At 38.2% G+C, this 19012-nt stretch overlaps 2 protein-coding genes and 1 pseudogene across 2 annotated transcripts; 2 read left to right on the top strand and 1 right to left on the bottom strand.

The window, feature by feature from the left end:
- Nucleotides 1-5007: 5007 nt before the first annotated feature.
- Nucleotides 5008-5657, bottom strand: LOC133716960 (uncharacterized). The gene has a single exon (XM_062143587.1). It carries the CDS (start codon nt 5629-5631, stop codon nt 5008-5010), a length of 624 nt encoding a protein of 207 aa, XP_061999571.1. The 5' UTR covers nt 5632-5657.
- Nucleotides 5658-10454: 4797 nt separating this feature from the next.
- Nucleotides 10455-11688, top strand: LOC133716961 (cytochrome P450 704C1-like; annotated as a pseudogene).
- A 3453-nt stretch (nt 11689-15141) lies between these two features.
- On the top strand, nt 15142-18984 carry LOC133714793 (cytochrome P450 704C1-like). The gene is made up of 6 exons (XM_062141050.1): nt 15142-15557; nt 15639-15854; nt 17465-17755; nt 17851-18171; nt 18292-18495; nt 18617-18984. Exons 1-6 carry the CDS (start codon nt 15267-15269, stop codon nt 18812-18814), a joined length of 1521 nt encoding a protein of 506 aa, XP_061997034.1. The 5' UTR covers nt 15142-15266; the 3' UTR covers nt 18815-18984.
- The last annotated feature ends 28 nt before the right edge of the window (nt 18985-19012 follow it).

A 19012-nucleotide genomic window follows, 5' to 3' on the forward strand; every position in this document is an offset into this window, starting at 1 on the left:
TCTGCATGTACCTCTTCAGTATCCACAAATTGTTGAACTGGTTGTTGTGAACTAGGAGTGTCTACTGCAACTTCAGCAGGAATTGGTATGGGAAACAACTCACAAATATGCTCCCCCTGAGGTTCATTATCAGATAACTGAAAGAAAGAGTCAGACTCATCAAAACGAACATCCCTTGAAACAAATATTTTTCTGGTCTTTGAATTGTAACACTTGTAGCCCTTTTGGGTAGATGCGTACCCTAGGAACACACATTTGACAGCTCTGGGATCAAACTTATCCCGATGATTTGATTGAATATGTACAAAACACGTACAACCAAATACTCGAAGGTGTGCTATGTCAACTTTTCGACCTTTTAGAACTTCAAATGGAGATTTGAAATTTAACACACTGCTAGGCAATCTGTTTATAATGTAAGCTGCAGTTTGAATTCCTTGAGACCAGAATTTTTTTGGAACATTTGTTTGAAGCATTATGGCCCTAGCCTTCTCAAGTAAATCTCTATTTTTGCGTTCTGCAATGCCATTTTGTTGTGGTGTTCCAACACAACTAGTTTGATGAATAATCCCTTGAGCACTGAGATAATCAGTCATGCTTTTGGATGTGTATTCAGTGCCATTGTCTGACCTTAGAATGCAAATTTTAGAGGAAAAATGATTTGTGACAAGGTTATGAAAATCTTGGAAACACTTGAAGACTTCACTCTTGAATTTCAAAAGATACACAAAAGTGGTTCGAGTGAAATCATCAATAAAGGTGACATAAAACCTATAGCCATCAAATGATTCTAGGGATGCTGGTCCCCATACGTCAGAATGTACAATCTCAAAAGGCTGAGTTGCTCTAGATTGAGAGATTTGAAAAGGCAATCTAGTAAACTTTGACATATGACATGTCTCACATTCATGGGAGACTTTACAAAAACTAGGGAACAACATTGACAAAACATGAAAGGATGGATGAGCTAGGCGTTTATGCCACAATTTTTGTTGTGTTGCAGATTTGGACTCTGTTAGAAAACACTTTGAAAAACTTGATGAAGTTGATATGTAGTACAAGCCATTTAGAAAGAACCCTTCACCAATCTTCTTCTTGGACACTCGATCCTGAAACACAACATTGTAAGGAGAGAAAATAGCTAGACAATCCAACAAGTTTGTTAACCTTCCTACAGATAGGAGTTGGAATGGAAAAGAGGGTACAAATAATGCAAATGACTCAACGCTATCTGAAAAAAGCTTTAATTTTCCTTTTCCTAAGATGGGAACATTGTTACCATTTGCAATTGAGACATGTGAAGATTTTGACAAGGTTTCAAAATCATGTAATATGGAATAATTATTTGTCATGTGATCAGAGGCACCTGAATCCACTATCCAAAAATCATGATTCTTACTGACATCCAAAGCAGTGGAAATGGCACAAATAATACCTGGTATATCCTTTGAAGAAGCCATATTTGATTTTGCCAGAAAACCAGCAAACTTTCCAAGCATAGCAGTTGTGCTTCCATTTTCATTGCTGTCTAAACTGCCTTGCTTCTTTTGAAGATATGTAGCAAACTCATTTATGAGAGTTATTGGATTGGACGTGAAGTTCATAATATCTTCAGAAGTGTTGCTGAAGTTTGCCTTTGAATTAGAGATGTAAGAGGTTCTCTGAATGCTGCCTCTTTGATTCTTCTGTTCCTTATTGAACTTAGGTTTCAGTTCTGGATGCAATATCCAACATCTCTCTCTTGTGTGGCCTATACCAGTTCGTCCAATGCGTTCACAATGTGTGCACTTCAGATCTGGCCTCTTGCCCTTGTATGTTCTGTCGCTTGTGACACTTTTGTTTACAGCAAATGCTCTAGCTTCTGACCCTCCAGCACTAGTGTCTACATTCATCACCTTTTTACGCACTTCTTCACGTTGAATGGAGTTGCATACTGTTGTGAATGAAGGAAGCTCAGGGCTCATCAAAAGATGGCTTTTGAGATCTTCATATTCAGATCCCAGACTTGCAAGCAGTTGGAACACTTTATCTTCTTCAGCTCTTTTCCGCAATATGGTGGCATCAGTGGTGTGAGGTCTATACATATCAAGTTCATTCCACTTGGCTTTTAAGTTCCCAAGATGTTGAACAAATGAGAGATTACCTTGTTGAATCCCTGCAAGATCCTTTTTGAGTTGGAACACTCTTGCTGCATTGTTTAGGTTGCCATAGATATCTTTGACAGCAACCCAAAGATGTCGAGATGATTCTGAATAGCTGAAGATTTCAGCAAGTTTTGGCTCCATTGAATTAAGAAGCCATGACATAACCAGTTGGTCTTTGGATAACCAACTTTCGTATTCAGCTGATGAGGCATCTGGGATGTTGTTTTTGTCGCTGATGAAACTGAGCTTTGATCTTCCACCAAGAGCTAGAGTGATGGCTCTTGACCAAGGAAGGTAGTTGAACTCATTTAGAAGCATTGAGCACAGACGCTGATTTGGATTCCCATCTGGGCTTTCTGTCTTTGCAACGAGAGAACCTTCTCCTTCTGTCATCTTAATGAGAATGATAAAGGAACACGAGAATCTTGAAAGAACAATACAGATGCAGGTCCTATGAGAATTTCTGCTCTGATACCATGTTGAAATTTGAATGTTGGTGTTTTTTGTATATATATTTTCTTACCAAACATGTACACGACTATATATAGTGGCTGAAAACCACAAACTAAAGACAACAACTCCTTAAAACAAGGAATCCCTAAACTAGGGAAAAGGTAAACAACACAACTCCTTAAAACAAGGAATCCCTAAACTAGGGAAAAGTATGGGCATAATCCATAATTCAGCAGCTTCTAATAAAAACCATGTTCCAATTGCAGTAAATCTATGTCTAAAAAAGGCAGTGCTGGTGATGAAACTTTTTTCGTTTCGGTCCTTGTTGCTGTATAAGCAATTGCTTTGTAATGGCATTGAGCCCAATTGCCTCACTTTTCCGTTCCTTGTAAAGGAATGCATGGCTAGGCTTCAAGATCATGTCTTTTGTTCAAAATGCGTTGATGAGAATGTACTCCGTTTGTGGGTATTGGAGCTGTGCACACAAGGTGTTCAATGAAATGCTTTAAAGAGATGTTTTGGGTAACTCGATGATTAAGTGGGAGTCTTGATGAGATAATGGATGTGTTTGGGAAAATGAACCGGATGAGCATTTTTAGTTGGAAGTGCATTATAACGGGGTTTGTTCAAGGAGGCATTGGAACTTTTCATGAAATGCAGGTTGCCGGTGGTGACATGGTTAGAGCAACTCCAACAGATTCTCTATATTTTGATTTTTCTCTATTTTAGGGAAAAATAAGTCTCTTTTGCTCCAACAGATTCCCTATAACTATCCCTATTTTAGGAAAAGTGAGGAAAAATAAAACCAAATTCCCTATATTTACAGCAAACTCTAAAATTTTAAGGAAGAATATGGAGATTTTAGAGATTGTGGTAAAATAAGGAATCTGTTGGAGTTGGAGAAGAAAAAGAGGCTAAAGCTTTGACTTTTGCTTCCGTATAATACAGAAATTATAGGGAAGCTGTTGGAGTTGCTCTTAGACCTGATAAGATTATAATTGCTAGTGTCCTAGCAGCATGGGATTGGTACATTAATGTACATTAAGATTACCACCACGGTGTTCAGGTGCCTTATCATCTTCATCACTGTACAATAATGTACTATGGTTTTTATTTTTTTAATAAGAATAATGTACTATGGTATATTATTCCATATATAGTACATTATTCCCTTGTGACAATTGCTAAAAGTAGCATTGCCTAATGAACATGGTGCAATTATAGGAATCTGATCTTTGTGGTTTTAGGCGCGCAGATGTGAAAATACCTAATGGAACAATATTGCAATATTATTGATAGAACTGCTTGACAGAAATTGGCTTTAACAATAAGTACACAGGAATTGCTAACGCAGTATAAACCTCTCCACTGAGGAAACTTCACTGCGTGGCTTTTGACGTAGCCAACACGAAAAATCAATCCAATATGAAATAATCAAGTTTATAGTATACAAGTAGTGTTGTTCAAAACAATCACTTTCAATTAGCCAAGTGCTAACTTGTTTTACAACTGTTCTAACTTCTGACTCAAACAACACAACATGTAAATGAGTCGATCTTCAATCTTTCTTGCACTTGATCATCTCACTGATCTTGAGAATGAACTATGGAAATGATAGAGTATGCAAGATAATACATGAAACAAGCAACGAGAGTTTTTCAGTAGAAGATTTAAGTAAGCATATGCAACACAAAGACTAAGACCAATTTCGATGCTTAAAAACTCTACCCCTAAAATCAGTTTCGAAACCTTTTATAGAGGAGCAAGACTCCCCCTCACTCAAATCTCTTTTTCATGTATAACAAGATAAACAAGGAAAACTTTTAAAACTGATTTCGATAAACACTTAATATTTTCTAACTGTTTGTAAATCCAATCTTTATTTGATATGCATATCAAAAACTTTTTAAAGCAGATAAGTATCTCAAATCAACTTAATCGATATGCATATCAATTTCAAAATCATATTAATGATATGAGATGAATACCGCTTTTAACTCAAGATCAGTGAGACGATTCTCCTTGATTTCCTCTACATGATCCGATTCTGCAATCTTCCTTTAAAGCCTTGAGCCACCGAAAAGGCAGGAGAAATATTCTCCCAATCCTCTGTACCTTATGCTTTCCTAGTGACCTTGGGAAAGTCATGTGTTGAATGGTAATAGCCCAATTTACTTACAAGATGTATATTCAAGAGGATGATGAGAAAAGAGTGCTCAATTACAGGACCATGATCAGATATAGAAAAGAAAACACTGGGACAGAACACTTCGGAAGGCCTTGTCTTTGTCGAGAAATTATTAGGTGGTCCTGGACCACCACCTGGCACTGCTGACATGGTGGTCCGGACTAATGGAAAAATGACACGTGTATAGTATTAGTAAGAGGAATTAAACGGTTTGTGACATCCTTAACTCCGTCTCTCCTGTAACTGATGGCAATGCATCACAACCTTGATCGAACGTCGTGATCGAATCGGCCCCGTCGCCTTCCACCCTGGAGAATCGATGTTCAAGACGCAGATCTTGGCGCCGACGTCACCCAAGACCCGGAGCTCGACCCGGTCGTTGAGGGAGGCGTCGCGGATTAAATCGGCGGCGTCGGCCTGAATGAGATTGGCGCGATTGACGGCGATGGTGGCAACGACCTGCCTGACGCTGTGGGCCTGCTGGAAGAAGCCGGGGACGGAGGCCTTACCCAAAGGGATGCCGCGGTACATGACAGTGAACCTGGACTCGCCGTACTTGATTCCGACCTTGTTGGGGTTCTCGACGGAGAAGAGCAGGCGAATGCTGAGGGAGAGAGAGGCAGAGGAGGCCGGGTTCGGGTCGGTGGTGGGATTGGGTGAGTTGATGCCCATGTACTGGACTCCTACTTGTTGGAGATCGAACTGCGGCTTCTTGGGTTTCACGGCCAGGATTATCACCAGGACGATGGACAGGACCAGGAGCGCCAGGAAGGAGAAGAGCAGGAAGAGGCAGCAGCAGCAGCCTTTGAACGAAGCCGACGAGGACGAGGACCGATACGGCGTCATTGGGGGGTAGTAGTGCTGGTGCCGGTTGCCGCCGCCGCTGCTGCTGTGGTTTGACGGCTTGTGGTCGCCATTTGCGGTGGGTCTGTGGTCGCCGTTTGCGGTGGGCCTATGGGGAGATGATCAAGACGTTCAATCAAGGTTGCGGTGGGGAGATGATCCGAAGGGGAAGAGTAGTTTGTTGGGCAACTCTCCCTAACGATGTTATTCCTTCTGTTAGCTGATGTGGTTAACATTTTAACTACAGTCCACATGTCTTAAAGTTATTGGTCCGGACCACCATGTCAGCAGTGTCAGGTGGTGGTACAGGACCACCTAATAATTTCTCATCTTTGTCTTTGGCATGGTTTGTTGGGCACCATTATTGTAGAAATTCAAAATAAGTGCTTCATTTATTGTTCTTGTGTTTTAGACCACAACTTCTCTGCTTTGAGGGGCAATAGACTTTTTGAATTGATGTAATCTCCTCGTTTTTTTTTTCTTTAATCAAAGTTTTATTTGTCTAATTCAAGGAAGATTAATTCTCATTCCGGCGACCGAAAGTTCTATTAGGAGGCAATAGACGTCTATTGGAGGGCAATAGAAGTTTATTGTCCCTCTATTGGGGGGCAATAGACTATTGGGGCAATAAACGTCTATTGGGGCAATAAACCTCTATTGCTCCTCCATTAGGGGGGCAATAGGGGCAATAGACGTCTATTGGGGCAATAAACCTTTCAGGCGACCTCTTTTGGGACCTCCGGCGGGAGGCGACCGGTGACCAGAATCCGGCCAAAGTTGGCCAGAATCTGGCGGTCGGTGACCGGAATCCTACGAAAGTTGGCCGGAATCCGGTGAAAGTTGGCCGGAATCCGGCGGCCGGTGACCGGCTCCGGCGAAGTCTCACATGGTTTCTCTCTTTCTCTCTCTATGTAACAAAGGGGTAAGGGTAAAATGGTATTAAAAAAATAAAAAAAAATCTTAATGAGGTATTAGGGAAGACCTCCTTAGAGTGTTTTGGGTAAGAGGGAATTAAAAAAATTTAATGGGGTAAGTGGGAAAAAAATATCTCGAAATGGGGTAAATGGACAAAAACCCTTTTATATAAGTTATAATTTTTTTTAATGCCAAGCATCAATTAAGGGTTTTGTTGTGCTGATGACATATTATAATTGGTATGGTTTTTATGAATACCAAATTGATTTAAAAACAACATTAACTCTCAATTTATTATTAATTGTTTTGAGTAATATTGTTATGAGTAAATTTGGTATGTGAAAAATTAGAATTTAACTCATCATGCTAATATAGGAAAGTAGGCTGATGTGGATACTTAGTCACTGGACCGCAATTAACAAAACTTTTCGTCCTGATTACAATCAAAACAAGTCATGATTTTTGGACTTAAAACTAATTAACTCAAATTTCAATCACATGATGGACTGAGGATGAAGTAGGAGAGCTTCATTCTCAGAGATATCTGGTTCGATGAAAATGGTCTCTTATCAGCAGGAAAGCCCTTTAAAATTTATAGCCTTCAAGGTAAGGATAAACAAGCATAACAGTAACGTCTATAGCTCCCACGATAGTATATATTAGAAAGAAATGTAAACTTTTTTATCTGCCGGAGAAAAGAGTTTGTCTATGACAAGTTTCTTGTTATAGGAAGTTTCTTCTCTAATGTGGTTTTTGGTAGCTACATATTCAAGATGAGTAATGAGAATACTGTGGTCCATTACAGGTCCATGATCACCCTACATATTGAAGTCTTCACATGGGTGCTGGTTGGGACCTGTAATAAAATTTATGTTTGTATTGTTACATAACAGCATATACCAGTACAGAAATCTTGTGTGTGTAAGAAATATCTGACAAAACAGCTAATAAAAACAGTTATGATTGTTGGCCTTGACAATGATCGAAATCCTCCATGCTTTGAAATTAACGAAATCCTTGTGTTCTAGAGCACAAGTTGTAGGTAAGCAGAGCAAAGAAATTTATAAAACGTGGACAAAAAAGTTAAATAGTAATTAGCCATGGACTCAATCATGGGGAACCATAGCTAGTTATAACATTTGTGATATACATGCCAAAGCTTGAAGAAACAATGAAAGAAAGAGGGGGATCAAACGTACAAGCAGGGGGGGGGCTGTAGCATGATTGAAATCGGAGGGAGTCGTCTTTGAAAGATCATCTAATGTACAGTATGTACTTGGTAATGAAGGAAATGTTAATCTTGAGTTGGTTGAATATATAGTGAACTGTTTATCTAGACAGAAAGTCATTAGCTTCACTAAGTCACATCAATGAGAAGTGAAGCCCCATTGCCATGATACGGTATGTGCGATGGAAAATTGACCAGCCTATCATTTCTTCCAATCTTCTACCAAACACCAAAAAATTCAAAGCCAATTTACTGGAGTGGAGCCTATTTGTTGTGTTGTTTGTCAAATTAGGATAGTTGGATGGTGGGAGATAGTCTCCAAAAATGCAAAAGATCTCTTCCTCTGCATGCCTGCAACATATAAACAATCCCCTGAATCCAAGTGTTCTATAATCTTTTTGCTTCCACTGCCGTAGCATTAAGTTTCACATTAGTTTTAGCAATATATCTGGTAAATGAAGGAAATGTTAATCTTGAGTTGGTTGAATATATAGTGAACTGTTTATCTAGACAGAAAGTCATTAGCTTCACTAAGTCACATCAATGAGAAGTGAAGCCCCATTGCCATGATACGGTATGTGCGATGGAAAATTGGCCAGCCTATCATTTCTTCCAATCTTCTACCAAACACCAAAAAATTCAAAGCCAATTTACTGGAGTGGAGCCTATTTGTTGTGTTGTTTGTTCAAATTAGGATAGTTGGATGGTGGGAGATAGTCTCCAAAAATGCAAAAGATCTCTTCCTCTGCATGCCTGCAACATATAAACAATCCCCTGAATCCAAGTGTTCTATAATCTTTTTGCTTCCACTGCCGTAGCATTAAGTTTCATATTAGTTTTAGCAATATATCTGGTTAGACTCCATGGCGGAAGATTACGTGATAAGAAAAAGAGATACCATCCTGTTGCCGGAACTGTAGTGCACCAACTGATCAACTTTCCTAGGCTGCACCATTACATGACTGAGCTCGCATGCAAATACAGAACTTACAGGATGCTCGACTTATTCGATCAAAGGTGCAGTTTACACAGTAGAACCTGCAAATGTGGAATACATGCTCGAGCATTACAACAATTATGGCAAGGTATGTAGGAAGAATAGTTGTAATGTAAACAGTAGATTATGTGGCATTTAAGTTATTTATAGTTCCAACCTCCTGCTGCAGGGGTCGTACACTCGTACCTGTACGACATTTTGTCAGATGGACTGGGCGATGGCATCTTCGCAGTGGATGGGCAAAAATGGCGGCATTAGAGGATGGCGGCAAGCTCTGAGTTCTCAATGAAAGCACTCAGAGACTTCAGTAGTTCCGTGTTCAAAACCAATGCAGTTAAACTTGCTCACCTAATTTATGAAGCTGAAACCAGAAACCAGGCAACAGAGATCCAATTACGTTTGTAACATTTGACTTTACAAGTTTACATGTTGTCACCTCATTAACGAATTTGGTTACTCAAACAATTCGGGTAAGATTGACTATAGTATGTTAATATTTCTCATACATGTCCTATTTTATCAAATATTTACCACTTTATAAGGACTCATGTTATTATTTCAACAACTCATGTGATAACTAGAAAAAAAATCATCATTAAGATAAATAAAGTCCTTGATCATTAGAGTAAAAATAGGTTATCGTTTGAGTAATTAAGTCATAAAAGTGGGAATTGTATGTAAGTCATATGTTAACATATTGTAGAGTTTTTTTTTTTTTTTTTTTTTTTTTTTCATTATGCAGATTTTAGTTATAGGGGAAAATTCTATAACATATGAACATATGACGTACATACCAACCGCTTTTAGGACTTAATTATTCAAACAAACACCTATTTTACTCTAATGAAAACTTCTTTATCTTAATAATGACTTTTTCTTAGTTAGTACATGAGTCATCAAAGTAATAATATGAGTTCTCAAAGTAGTAAATATTACATGACTTGTGACATGTATGAGAAATGTAACATACCATAGCATTGCGCTTGGTTATATGAAACAAGACTCTTTCTTAGTTGAATAATACTAGGTGAACCAAATTTTAAGTATCACCTAGGAATCACTGATTATGTATCAGTTGATATGGCAATGGTCCTATGTCACATCAGCTTTTACATAGGATGGTAACTAAAAAGATGGTTGACTGAGCATTGACTGCATTGTCTTCATGGTTATCACAATAATATTCCATAGATAAAATAAGGTAAAAAGTTTGATAAAACTTGTATGTGAAACATGCGAATACTGTAAAAGGTTTATGCTGTTGTATATGAAGAAGGTTTATGCTGTTATATATGTTTGAAAGATATCTTGGCAGATCTGTTTACGAAATCATCCTTAGATTCAATCATCAGGATTCTGCTTGGTATCGATCTAGCGAGCATGAGTGGAACAAATGAAGAAGGTACCCTGTTTTCACATGCTTATAGAAGAAGCTATCCTGTATCGACTTATTGATATCTTCTGGAAGATCAAACGGTTCTTAAACATTGGTAAGGAAGCAGAGCTAAAGAAAAACATCAAAGTGATCGATCAATTTTTGTATAAATTAATCAATAGCAAGATTGAAACTATCCAGAATCCAGAAGATAACCTATCTGTAGGTTACTTTCCATGTAATATGTTTATTCTATATTATAGATTGAACTAACTCGGTATTTTATCATCAATAATGTAAATGAGGATTAATGGCAGTTGAAGAAAAGAGACTTGGTTTCAAGGTTTTTCGAATTGAAAGAGACTGATCTGAAGTACTTGAGAGACATGGTCCTTTGTATTACTATTGCCGGACAAGAGACGACAGCTGGCACTCTTTCATGGTTTCTTACGGAGAAGAAAAGATTTCACAGGAAATTAGAGCAATAAACCTGAAGCTTGCAGCAAGCCTTACGGAGGAAGCCCTTAACAAAATGCAATATCTCCATGCGGGTTTGACTGAAACACTTAGACTCCATCCTTCAGTTCCAATGGTAAATAAATCTAACACGCATCAATTGAATGTCCAATCATACTTGCAAGGTTACAATTCCTCGAATTTAATTACTTATTCTACTTTATTAACAAGTTTGTTTGTGTGATGCTCCCATTCGTAGAATGCAAAGATGTGTTTTTCTGATGATACCTGGCCAGATGGATTTAGTGTCAAAAAGGGGGACATGGTGGTATACCAACCTTATGCGATGGGAAGGATGAAATCTCTATGGGGAGATGATGCCGAGAGTTTCGGCCAGAGAGATGGCTCAACGAAAATGGTCTTTTCCAGGATGAAAGCCCTTACAAATTCACAGCCTTCAGTGTAAGAACATATATTGATATCACTCAAACATTCACTACTAGCTGTTTCACGTTTTGTTAAAACATAAAGAAAAAGAAGCTACATAATAGATGTGATTTCTAATTAGATTCTATGATCACATGCAGGCCGGTCCAAGAATTTGTCTAGGAAAGGAACATTCTTATATGCAGATGAAGATCTTTTCTGCTGTGCTTTTAGGTAGCTATATATATATTCAAGCTAGCTGATGAGAAAAGAGTGGTCACTTACAAGACCACGGTCAGCTTCCCAATTGATGGAGGCCTCCATGTGCATGCCTCCCCAAGATCAGGGCATGCAAGGCCTTAAATCCCATGTTTTATAACTACATTGCATCCCTTGTCTTGTCTATGTTATCCTCTTAATTAGTAGTGTTCAAGTGCCTGATCATCTTCATACCGTGTGATCGATCAATAAAAGCATTGCTTGATAACTTGATGAGGAGAACTATTACTCAAGGTTATCTTTCGATTACCATAAGGGATATTATTGATATTTAGTTTACCTATGGCCAGTGGCGGATCCAGAAGTAATTCTTAGGTAAGGCAAGACTCAACTAAAAAAAAAAAAAAAACTAAGGTAGTAAGAAGAATAAACTGAAGATGAAGAATAAACTGAAGCAAACTTACTTGATTGTCAATGATCGAAAGAAAAAAATTGCTTTCAAATTTCCAATCTTCAATTGCCAAAATAAATAGAGATATGGAAGCTTGGAAGCTGTTCTGCAAAATTGGGAATTTGGGACCTGGGAGAACGATGTAAGCTGGGACTTGGGACAAGTCCTATCTGAACTGTGGGCAAGTTTTTTTTTATCCCTTATTCAGTCTTAAAACGACACCGTTTTGGAGTATGATTAATATTAAATGAAAGCTCAAAACGACGTCGTTTAGAGTTGCTATCGGGAAGAGAGAGAAAAAAGATCACGTTGCACGGTCTTCTTCTTCCCCAGATTCATCTGGTTTGACTTTTTTTTAAGTGGCTTCCTTCAGCCAACATATATAAATTAAGGTAAAGAAGAAAAACTCAGTCTAGGCAAGTGCCTAAGCTTGCCTATATGTGGATCCACCCCTGCCTATGTTTCATTACTTTATTTGTAACTAGCCTTTTGACTGCAAGGAGAGCAACACAGAGAAAACCTATAATATTTCATCTTCTTAGCATCGATCAAAGCAAATCAGGTAAAAAAATAATAATAAATAAATAAAAATTGTTCTCTTGCTAGATAATAAAAATTGAGAGTTGAGAATTTAGAATTACCAAAATTTGATAATCAAAGGCCAACCATTACATTCTCTGCTCTTGTGTCTCTCTTCTGCAATTCTTTTAGGGTCTTTCTAAATGTACCCAGCAAATATCTAAGTGCACCCAGCAAACTTTTTAAACCCAACAAATTTATATAATCTCTAACTACACCCAGCAATTTTTCCTATAATACCCTATTAAATCAAGCAAAATTCACACACCCATCAAAACCCATACACCCTGATGAAGAATACCAAACACCCAGCACAACTCTTACACCCTGACGGGTATTACACCCAGCAGACACACGCAATGTGGAAGCAAGCAATGCACTCTATCCTTGTTATTATCATTGATCCTAATAGATCGAAGGGACTAACAGGATGCAATTATCATAATGAAAGGGAGGCCTTTGCATGGTGAAGATCTCTTACCTAAAATGAAGGAAATCAATTGCAAAGCATCTAAGCAAACCGCTCCATCTCCAAATTCAAAGACGTGTTCTCAATTTGGATGGACTTTTTTTTAATTTCTTCATGACCAAAAGTTATCTTCTCCATCTCAACTGCAGTTTCAAATTTTGCCAATATAACTCTCTTGAATAGAGCTTCATTACATATATAACCATCTGCACAGACTTGAGCAGTTCACTGATATAACCTGCATCTTGCTCATCTAGAGTGTCCGGTTGCTTGGCAATCCCAATTGAAGAATCTTCATCTAGACTATCAAAGAAGAACAATAATCCGAGACCATATAGACAACGGTGTACCATTTTTATCAACAAGAAGCCCCAGCCTTTTGATTGTTTGATGCCACATGTTGTATGGGCTAAATGAGGAAAGACCATTATTCTTGCTTTTAATTTCAATTATGTTAACAAACCAGCAGGTCTTAACTCTCCACCAAAGAACCTCTAAGTTCTTTTTTGAATCTTCATCAGACCCTTCTATACAAACTGCTGGGTACATAGAAAACATAATTTCAAATTTTATGGGTTTTTTTTTTGTTATTATCTTAGTTTACCATGACTTTTAATGTCATTTCTTATGGGGATACAACTGTCTTTTCATACAAAATTTATTTGCTGGGTGTATTTAGATATTTGCTGGGTACATTTAGAAAGACCCTTCTTTTATCCTCGATCAACCACCCTTTCCCTCTTAAAAGTGGGGTCAATGGCCAATCTTTGTTTTTCGCTGATATATAGTGGGATTCTTCTTCTCAGTCCAGGGTTGGGCACGGGCTGGGCTCAACTTGTTTTTCATCGAGTACAGAACCGGTCTGTTTCAGTTCGGGCTCAAAATTCGAGATTTGGGGCCCAAAACCTACTAACCTGGTATAAATATAAGACAATGATGGTCAGAAATTTCAGATCCAAACAGCTCAGAGTTGGGTTTAAGAGAAAATCCAGCCTCCCCTTCAAAACGTCACTGTGCGTGATTATGGTGATAAGGTGATTTTAAATATCACGAATGACGAATGAGACATGGATCTAAAAATCATTATCTACTAATGGTGATTTTATGGAAAAATTTGAAGAAAAAATTAGTGTGAACAAGGTTTAATATGTTTTGGCATGCAATTGCATTTCACAGATTCCTTGTGACACCTCCTACCTTATTAAACTATGCAAAGCCTCATTTCTATTCAAATTATCATATTTGTTAATCTCACGTACAATTGGTAAAACATGATTTTTAGAATATGTTTTGATTGATTAAATACTGAAATCTGTAATTGATTTGTGTTATCGAAATATCACATTCCGGCAAGTGGCAACAACCAATCTGTCCCTTGTGATCACCCCAGTGTTGAGAGATAGCAGCTAGCTTATTCATTTGGACGAGATCGAATTAGGTGGTGAGCTAGTATAATCAATTTCATGCTTTAATTAGCTTAATTCATCTTCAGCTATCAATTATTCGTTAATGCCTACGTAGTTGGCTACCAAAAAAGCCTTTGCTTTCTAAAATGCCTAGCTAGGTAATAGTGATAAACAAAACAGAAAAGGCTACACTTGAAATCCGATCAACAAATAGAACAAGACACCATAGCAGATTCAGTATAGTTAAATCGTCAAAAAAAAAAGATTCAGTATAGTTGGGTAATGGGTACGTAAGGTAAAGTGGTATGTGCTTTCGGCCTCAAAGCATGGTTGCATTCCCAGTTGGTAATGAGGTCCGATCAATGGTGGATATCAGCTTGTTTCGTCCAAGCCTTGCCCATCTCCAAACCCATATAACATCCACACCTGCAATTGAAATCGAATGAGAGAGACAACTGCTCCTTTTGCTACAGTAGTGTCAGTGATTAGACCTCACGCCACAACACATGTCTATATATAGCTTGGCTGTGCTCAATTATTACCATGCATGGTCTAGTGAAATTTTGTCAAGTCCCTACACACACAGACAGACACACACACACGCAGTAAAGAGATTACACAAAACACGTCTTTATCTATCACGGGCTATTGGACCAACAATCATTTGCTCCATTCACTGTTGTTCTGTCCCGGAGCGAGTTGAGTTATCCGGTAAGCAAACCATGGGCACATGAAAAATGTTGACAAAAAAAATGCATGAGAGCCAGGAAAATGTTAAATCATAAGTAGTCTAGATAGAAACTCACAAGCTAGCTTCAATGATTAGTCAGAGCAATCTAGAAAAACTTTCGTGATAAGGAACGTGCGATGGAGATTTGGCCAGCCATGTCATTTCTTGTCATTTCTTTCCAAATCAGACCAACAGGCTAGGTTCAATGCCATTATTCATCGGTCCCCAAATACAATAATTGGAGTGGAGCCTTGTTCACTTCATTATTGTTCAATAACTGCCGAATTCCCATGCATATATTTAGTTTGGGATAGTTGGATAGGATGTCGGCACAAACAGAAAAGCTTTCTTCCTCTGCTACTCTTAACATTCTTCATTAACACTATCATGGATTTTGCTTCCACGGTGGTAGCATTAAGTTTAGCGTTAGTTTTAGCTATAGTTGTGGTTAGAGACCATGCTCGAAGATTGCGTGACAAAAACAAGAGATATCATCCTGTTGCAGGAACTATCGTGCACCAACTGATCAACTTCCCTAGGGTGCACCATTACATGACTGAGCTTGCATGCAAGTACAAAACTTACAGAATGCTCGACTTTTTCAAAGGTGCGGTTTACACAGCAGATCCTGCAAATGTGGAATATGTGCTCAAAACAAACTTTACTAATTATGGCAAGGTATGATGTGTAATGCTTAAATATATATAAGTTAAATTTATACGTATTTGCCATTCGAGTTATAGTTCCAACATGCTGCAGGGGTCGTATATATACAGCATTATATCAGATGTTGTGGGCGATGGGATCTTCGCAGTGGATGGGCAAAAATGGCGACATCAGAGGAAGGTGATGAGTGCTGAATTCTCAACAAAAGTAGTGAGAGACTTCAGCTGTGCAGTTTTCAGAACTAATGCAGTTAAACTTGCTGGCATAATTTATGAAGCTGCAACCAGCAACCAAGCAATAGAGATCCAAGTATGTTTGCAACGTTTCTGTGTTTCACTAATCACATTACATTGTTATTATATAAGACATACAGGCCCATTGAGGACTTTAGTGTTACTCAAACAAAAGCCATTGCATGTAGAGATGAGAGGAAATACCCTAGTGCCTTCACCACCTGAACCACAACAATTTTAATGCATGTAGAGCTTTTGTTAATAAATGTAAGATATGAGGAATTTCACCATCCCTTTCTATTACCGGCTAGAAACCACCTCATGTGACAGCTGACTTAGCATTAAATAAAGGGAAAATTTTACAAATAGTACACCGAGTAAATGTCACTAATAATTTCTATACATAAAGTTCCAAACCGAGCATTTCGGTACACGAAATCTGAAATTTAACCCACTATCTAGACATGACGTCAATGATGCCGTTAATTTGAAGGGTAATATGGTCTATTCAGATTTTTACTATGAGCACCCGACCTTCTCTCTGGGCACCCAGCGTTCCCTCTCTCTCTCTCTCACTGTGATTCTATCAGCACCCCATCTCTCTTCCCCCCTCCCAATCCTGATCACCTCTGCAATTCCAACCATCCACATCTTCTCTCTATTGGATTCATCAAACAACCATTGCAACAAGAGCAAAACTTACAGTAAATCAACATATATCAAAAGCACTATTCAAAACTAGTTCATACGAGGATTCAATACAATCTGGACACTTGACCACCAACGCAATTTCCATGTTTTTCAATTCTTAATTTGGTAGCTAATCAACATGATGCCAATTCCATTGTCCAGCATAATCAATCAACATATAATAGAGCCAAAATAAGCATATGTCCACCACCCATTCCAATTCTGCACCGAGAAGAACAATCGCAGTGCCCAGACCTTAGGATTCAGAATTTACCTTCGACAATCATAATAGCTCAATCTGAGCTAATAGATTGCTGAACAAGAATGAACTTGCAGCCACGCTGCTCGGTGAACGTCGAACAAAACAGAGCACATCCCGATCTTCTCCTTCATGCCGCAGTGCAGCAAGGACCCAAGAGCATCACTTCTTGATCCTAGGATCGAGGCCGGCCGCCAGAAGAATGGATTGATCTGAAAGGGAAGATGGAGAGGAGATGGGTTCTGGGATAAATGGATTGACAGAGAGGTGTGTGGATAGTGGCGGCTGTGCTAGTGGTGAGTCGGGGTCGAGAGAGAGAGAGGAGATCCGTTTTTTTTTTTTTTTTTTTTTTTTACTAAAAAAGTGAGTGAGAGTACTAAATTACTCTTTAACAAATGAATAATGACATAAAAGTTAACGGCGTTATTGACGTCGTGTCTATATAGTGGGTCGGACTTCAGATTTCATGTACCAAAATGATCGGTTTGAAACTTTATGTATCAAAATTATTAGTGGCATTTAGTTAATGTACTGTTTGCAAAATTTTCCCTTAAATAAAAGTTATTCAGTTAACTGATAATCCATGAGTTTTTAATGAGATATAATGTTTCAGTGAAAAAAAAACTTGTATGTGAAACATGCATGTATGGAAGGTTCAATTGTTATATTTGTTTTGGTTTTTGATCTTAAGTTGTTATATCTATTTGATATATTATAAATCTTGTGTTTTTTGGAAGGATTTGTTTATGAAAGCAAGCTTAGACTCAATCATCAAGATTCTACTTGGTATCGAACTAGACAGCATGAGTGGAAAAGATGAAGAAGGCAACCGGTTTTCCCATGCTTTTGAATCGGAGCAAGAAGCTGCCTTGTATCGGTTAATTGATGTATTCTGGAAGATCAAACGCTTCTTAAACATCGGTAAGGAAGCCGAGCTAAAGAAAAACCTCAAAGTGGTTGATCAATTTGTGTATAAATTAATCAATAGCAAGATTGAAACTTTCCAGAATCCAGAAGTCAACCTATTGGTGAGTTACCTTCCATGTCATCCTGTTTGTTATTGCTTATAGAGTGAATTAGTTTGGTACTTTGTCATTACTAATGTAATGAGGATTAATGGCAGCTGAAGAAAAGAGACTTGGTTTCAAGGCGTTTGGAATTGAAAGATACTGATCCAAAGTACCTCAGAGACATAGTCCTCTGTGTTACTGTTGCTGGACAAGACACGACAGCTAGCTCTCTTTCATGGTTTGTTTATATGATGTGCAAGCATCTTCACATACAAGAAAAGATTGCACAGGAAGTTAGAGAAGTAATAAATTTGAAAGATAATGTAAGTGTTGATGAGCTTGCAGCAAGCCTTGATCAAGAAGCCCTTAACAAAATGCAATATCTCCATGCAGCTTTAAGTGAAACAATCAGACTCTATCCTTCAGTTCCAATGGTAAGTAAATCTAATATGCATCAATTGATACTTGTAATGTTACAATTCCTCACATATCTGGATTTGAATAAAGTATTGTACTTCTTAAAAAGTTCGTTTGTGTGATGCTGCCATTTATAGAACACAAGGATGTGCTTTTCTGATGATACCTGGCCAGATGGATTTAGTGTCAAAAAGGGGGACATGGTGGTATACCAACCTTATGCAATGGGAAGGATGAAATCTGTATGGGGAGATGATGCAGAAGAGTTTCGGCCAGAGAGATGGCTCGATGAAAATGGTCTTTTCCAGGACGAAAGCCCTTATAAATTCATAGCCTTCAGTGTAAGAAAATATATTGAAATCACTCATTCACTCACTGCTAGCCGTTGCACATCTTGTAAAAACATAAAGGAAAAGAAGCTACTTAATGTGATTTATGATGAGATTCTGTGATTACATGCAGGCTGGTCCAAGAATTTGTCTTGGAAAGGAACATGCCTATACGCAGATGAAGATCTTTTCTGCTATGCTTTTAGGCAGCTATATATTCAAGCTAGCTGATGAAAAAAAAGTGGTCACTTACAAGACCATGGTCACCCTACCAATTGATGGAGGTCTCTATGTGAATGCCTCCCCAAGATTATGGCGTGCAAGACCTTAAATCCCATGTGCCATAGCTACTCCAGTGCGTCACTGGTCTTTCTATGTAAACTCCTTTGCCTAGCAATGTTCAAGTGCCTTAGCATCTTCATACTGTAATCAGTAAAAGTTTGCCTGATAAATTGATGCAACAATATAATAAAAAAGTATTATTTGAGGAAGAGCTTTAGTGATATGATTGATATTTTCACCAGTTAAC

Source organism: Rosa rugosa, chromosome 6, assembly GCF_958449725.1.
Source record: "Rosa rugosa chromosome 6, drRosRugo1.1, whole genome shotgun sequence".
In the NCBI taxonomy this organism is placed as follows: domain Eukaryota; kingdom Viridiplantae; phylum Streptophyta; class Magnoliopsida; order Rosales; family Rosaceae; genus Rosa; species Rosa rugosa.